Here is a 5,518-nt window from a genome sequence, read left to right as displayed (position 1 = left end):
TTGCAAGAAGCCGTGCACCGAATTGCAATGAAACATAATTTTGAGTTTAAGGGAAAAAAATCAAACAAGTCTACATACACAATTATTTGTGTGGACAACAATTGCAGTTGGCGTTTGAAAGCGACAAAGATGGACACAAATGAGTTCTTTGTAGTTTGCAAGTATGCGCGGGAACATACTTGTGAAGTGGGTATTCGTCAAAATGATCACAGGCAAGCTCGATCATGATTTATTGGTCGAAAGATAATGCACAAGTTTCAGGATCCACGGACGATTTACAGACCTACAGATGTCATCAACGACATCCGTCGGGAGTATGGGGTGGTTATGAGTTACCAGAAGGCCTGAAAGGCTAAAGAATGTGCATTGGAAGATTTAATGGGTTTGACAGAGAAGCGTTATGCCAAATTAGCCATGTATTGCCACAACATGGTGAGAACTAATTTTGACTCGGCATTTTTTATTGAAACCGATGGGCAGAATCGCTTCAAGTTTTTTTTTATGGCTCTTGGACAATGCATTAGAGGTTTTCGAAATGCGATGCGACCTCTAATTCTAATTGATGGTACAGCCCTAAAAGCTAGATATGAAGGGAAGGTGATTATTGCTACATGTCAAAATGCCAACATCCAAATTTACCCTCTTGTATTTGGCATTGTCGATGGAGAGACTGATCTAAAAATGCATTGGTTCTTCACGAAGCTGAAAGAACTAATTGGGAACATCGAGAACCTTGCATTTGTGACTGACCGGGGGCAGTCAATAATAAATGGTATAGCTGAAATTTTTCCGGAAGCACATCATGGTTATTACATGTACCACATTCAGGGCAACTTGAAGACTAGTTATTGGAGCAATGACATCGTTGCATTGTTTAGGAGAGTTGTAGAAGCTTACAACTTTGAAGAGTTTACGAAGTTCGTGAGCGAAATAGAACATAAATCAGAAAGTGCATGAAAATATCTATCAGATATGGGGGTCGAACATTGGGCACGGTCACATTTTTCAGGACGTCGATACAAGATGATGACGTTGAATAATGCGGAGTCACTCAATGTATTATTCAAGAAGGATCGAGAGTTAACAATTTTCGTAATGATTGAACATATTCGTAGCAAGTTGCAATAGTGGTTTTATGACCGACGGGAGGAATCCCAAAATTGCACGAGTGTGCTAGCTCCGGCGCAAGAAGATCGACTATTCAAAACTCTGGAAGTGGCAAAAGCTCTATTTGTTGAACCACTAGATCAATTTCGCTTCTCCGTGAGATGCGGGCGTAATGTTGGATACATTGTAGACTTGAATGACAATACTTGCATATGTAGACAATTTCAGTTGGAGAGTTTTCCATGTGCGCATACTGTCGCAGTGGCTATGTATAAAGGATTTCCACTACATAGATTATGCAGTCATTATTACATGGTTGATTTTTGGAGAGCAGCGTATGCCGAAACTATATTACCTCTACCAAATGAAGCCGAATAGGAAGTTCCTGATTATATTGTAGCACTTAGTAATTTGTTACTACCTAAAGTTCCATCGCGTACTCCTGGTTGTAGACGGACGTCTAGAATACTATCTATAGGAAAGTTTCCACAACCACGTAGTGCGTGAGGTGCGGCGTTACAGGACATACACGTCGATTTTGTATAAGTCAGATCCCACTAAACAATGACTCGATGGATGTGTAGTATTTATATAAATCATATGTATTCTCTATTTGTAATATGCTTTTGATTTTCTCAATTTAAATCGGATGTAATCTTTATCACATTGTTTAATTACTCTTTTTAACAGCATATTAAAAATAGGATTGATTTAAATATTGCGATTTAATAATTGATATATTGTAGCAATTAAATATTTAATTGGTTATGTATAATTGGTTAAGTATTTCATTAATTAATTATATTAATTGGTTAAGTAAAAAATTAATTATTTCATATTTAATTACTTATTTCGATTATTTATTTGAATAAAAATAATAGCACTTACTTCGAGTTTTCATTTAAGTATTTCTTTCATTAATTATCTTCACTTGGTACGTATATTTGATTGTTTATATCATTTAAAATTATATTTCGTTAATTATCTTAATGTGTATATTGTTTATTTAATATTTGATTGCTTCATTTCGATTACTTATGTAAATTAAAATAATAATATTTTTTTCTTTTAATACAATTGAGGCAACGATATATATTAACTGACAATATGTAGAGATTACAGACACAACAGTAATATAAATTAAAATAATAATATTTTGTTAATTATCTTAGTACGTATATTAATTATTTCATATTTAATTACTTATTTCGATTATTTATTTGAATAAAAAAATAGCACTTACTACAAGTTTTCATTTAAGTATTTCTCTAATTAAATATTTAAAAAAGTTATTACATTACAACACGAATCATACTGAAGTAAGCAACATTTACATTTTAATAAAATAATATACAATGCACTAAGGATCACAATCACAAGCTAATTTATGCCTCCACGTATCAATCCAAGACTGATTTATTGTATCAACATTGCAACCAATGCTAAAAAATTCTATGTACTTTATTGCAAATAAGTCACAGTTGCCCCTGCAACCGAAGAAAAATATATTAGTTCGATAACATATAACTGAAAATTAAATCTTAAAATTAAAAAGTTTTAAATCCTTACGATCTTTCTTGTCTTGCCGTCGTCTCGTTCTGCACAATGACTAATTTGTCATTTGCTCGATCATCGCATGACTAGCCATCATGGGCACGATCACAGCTATTGGCTCCAATATTTGCTCCAGTTGACTTTGTGTCAGACAGCTATGATAAGAGTCGTACACATACATAGTGGAATTAGCAAATACGATCTCCATTGAAAAACAGTGTGAGTTCGCGATCACTGGAATGTACATACATGTACAATCCGTCCACGACTTTCCGCACCTCAGCTGTAGCCCGATCATCCATTCCAGCATGTACTCAGACAGAACATATTCATTCCTCTTGCTTAGGAGCTCGTGATGCTCAATATCTACCACACAAACTCAGAGTTTAGGATAACTCGACTAGGACTGTCATAAGATCTCGGGTATCTCTGAGCCCGATTGCGTAACAATTCCATAGCCAAGTTGATATGCTGAAACAAAAAAACACCAACAAAAAGATAGAGTCGTTTAAGTAAATGAACCAACAACTTCTATAAACATAATAAATGGAAACTCAAAAAACTTACATCATCGGCGAGTCAAGCTGAGGTCGTCAATACATTTTCGAACCACTTTTTAGCGTTGAGCACAATCATACTGTCGATGGTATAGCTATCTCAGAAAAATGAAAAAAAGTTACGAAAAAACAAAAAAAGAGTAGCAAAATAATAAAATACTTACTCGAACTTAAGGGATTTGAACCAATCACCGGGTCGACGTCACAAAAAAGATTGGGAAACGTCCCATCAACAAACCCTCTTCTCTTCGCCTCGATCGTGTATGGGGAGACGATGTACTGTGATGACAATCTCGATCTCTTACCGACCATCAGCTCTGGCGCGTCATTAGCACGCTTCTTACCCTTCGCACCTCCATCACCCCCTCCGACACAAATATTACATCGTCATCTGTCATCTCTGGCGTCTTCTCGCCCTCTGCAACCCCCTCTACTACCACCTCTGGTATCCCCTCCGCTACCTCCTCGATCACCCATTCCGACACCCCTGTCCCTTCCTCCATCCCCTCTATCTCGGCCTCCTCCTGCACCTCCACCTCGAAGTGCTGCAACTTCGGTATGAAGGTCTCCTATATCTCATCGCAGCACTCCAATCTCATCTCGTAGTGTTACTACCTCTATCGTAAAATCCCGTCGCAACAACCCTATCTCCTCTCGTAGTGCTACTACCTCTGTCGTAAAATCACGTCGCATCATTCCCAACTCCTCTCTAATAATACCAGTCATGCGTGCAAAGAAATCATCTGAATGACGGGTCTGACTGGGTGCAGGCGATCCACGTGAGAGATGGGTGGGTGCGCGAGATGGAGATCTCCTCGGAGAATGTGATAATGGCGGTAGAGGTGATCTCATCAGTGGAGGCGACGGAGATCTCATCGGTGGATGTGAAGGAAATCTCCTAAGTGAAAATGCTCGTCGTTCTACTGGATGACGCTCCTACACAGAGAAGACAATTAATATTAATAATTCACACATGAATATTATAAGTCAAAATAAATAATGATTTTAAATAAACATACTCTATTTCTATTCGGAACAGACTCAAACACTGGATCGTTTTCAGTAGGTGGAACATGTAATTCACGTACATATATTTGATCTTCTTCTTTCATCGAAACAACCAACTCAGCATGAACTTCGAGTTGACATATCATATTTCAACGTGTTAACGAGCATGTATCAAGCCGAATAAATGTACGTACAATATAAATTGCAAATATACAATACTCACCTGAGGATCGTTGAGGATAACTGTCAAATCTTAGCCGATGGCTTCTCATGTGCTCGCCAATGAAGCATTCGTGGGCAGTTAATCTCCCTTCTGATCGCCCATTTGCTACCCAAAGTAGGGATAACCTCATATGCCCACAACTGCCAAAAAAAAAAAACTTATCTATTTAATAAAAAAGTTTAACACGCATTACATTAAGTTGAATATTTACCTGCAAAGCCATGCAAAAGCCATATACATCATATTTGCGCTCGCCCATTTCCGATTTCGGCATAGTATGTACCCTTCTAAATACGTGAAGAGTATCGGTGTAACATCTCCGACCCCATGAAAAGCTGTTGAAAGCATCGATATCATCAACAACATCCAATGAAAAAAGGTCAATCGACGTCCTACGATGTCGACACCTCAATATACTCTCCAATATATACACCAAACCTAACTTCAACTTGTCTAACATGTGATCGCATCTCCTAAATGCGTCCTCTAACTGTGGTGGTGTAACCGGCCCTTTACCTCCAAAACATAAATTCAATAACCTTTTATTTGGTATAATACGAGTTCTCACTTCTTCTTCTCCAGTACATCTCAAACCTGTAATGAGGGCAAATTCAAGGATCGAGAATCTCGATACCTTCCCGTCCCCCATAGCAAAATAAAGCTGATCGTCATCGACTGGTTTAAGCAGCTGGAGTAATAAGGAATCAATAATCTGTCCAGAGAATTGCACGCCCTTCAATGGATAGAAGGACCATAAAAACGATCGATGGAGTATCTCGATGTGCTCCTCGTCCAGCCCTTCAATCACTGTCGCAAAGCTGAAAAAGTTACGATAAGTGGTAACTTTTCCCAAATGAGCTCTCAGATTGTTGTTCATTTGATATTCCATCCTACAAAAATAATACATGTTAAAATCATACACAAGAGATCATAAATAAAATATCGTATCTTCAAATTTAACCAATCAAATTTCATATTAATAAAACAATAAATAGATTCATTCAATCACATATTAAAACAGTTAAACAAAAAAATTTCCACATATTTGATTATTTAATATTTCTTTAAA

General features: G+C 37.1%; 1 protein-coding gene across 6 annotated transcripts; it reads right to left on the bottom strand.

Moving 5' to 3' along the window:
• Positions 1 to 2,419: 2,419 nt before the first annotated feature.
• Positions 2,420 to 5,369, bottom strand: LOC111388796. Of its 6 annotated transcripts, XM_023013606.1 has the most exons (8): positions 4,661 to 5,366; positions 4,450 to 4,589; positions 4,238 to 4,353; positions 3,383 to 4,154; positions 3,229 to 3,298; positions 2,911 to 3,132; positions 2,677 to 2,816; positions 2,420 to 2,594 (listed from the first exon to the last, which is right to left on the bottom strand). In XM_023013606.1, the coding sequence occupies exons 1-4, from the start codon at positions 4,813 to 4,815 to the stop codon at positions 3,795 to 3,797; spliced, it is 771 nt and encodes a 256-aa protein (XP_022869374.1). In that variant the 5' UTR covers positions 4,816 to 5,366; the 3' UTR covers positions 2,420 to 2,594; positions 2,677 to 2,816; positions 2,911 to 3,132; positions 3,229 to 3,298; positions 3,383 to 3,794. The 6 variants fall into 6 exon arrangements, with proteins under 6 accessions (XP_022869374.1, XP_022869373.1, XP_022869372.1 ...); XM_023013605.1 differs by having other exon boundaries at positions 2,677 to 3,132; positions 3,229 to 3,313; XM_023013604.1 differs by having other exon boundaries at positions 2,677 to 3,132.
• Positions 5,370 to 5,518: the final 149 nt, after the last annotated feature.

This window comes from Olea europaea, unplaced genomic scaffold (genome assembly GCF_002742605.1).
Source record: "Olea europaea var. sylvestris unplaced genomic scaffold, O_europaea_v1 scaffold529, whole genome shotgun sequence".
NCBI classification, from domain to species: domain Eukaryota; kingdom Viridiplantae; phylum Streptophyta; class Magnoliopsida; order Lamiales; family Oleaceae; genus Olea; species Olea europaea.
The sequence above is the reverse complement of the archived record's forward strand: the minus strand, read 5'-3'. Positions and strand labels throughout refer to the sequence as shown.

Bases quoted from the DNA above. Each gene is read 5' to 3' on its own strand.
- LOC111388796 (XM_023013602.1), bottom strand. From the start codon at position 5,356: ATGTATTATTTTTGTAGGATGGAATATCAAATGAACAACAATCTGAGA. The intron at 4,590-4,660 runs GTAAATATTCAA...TTTTTTTGGCAG, and splicing joins GCTTTTGCATGGCTTTGCAG to TTGTGGGCATATGAGGTTAT.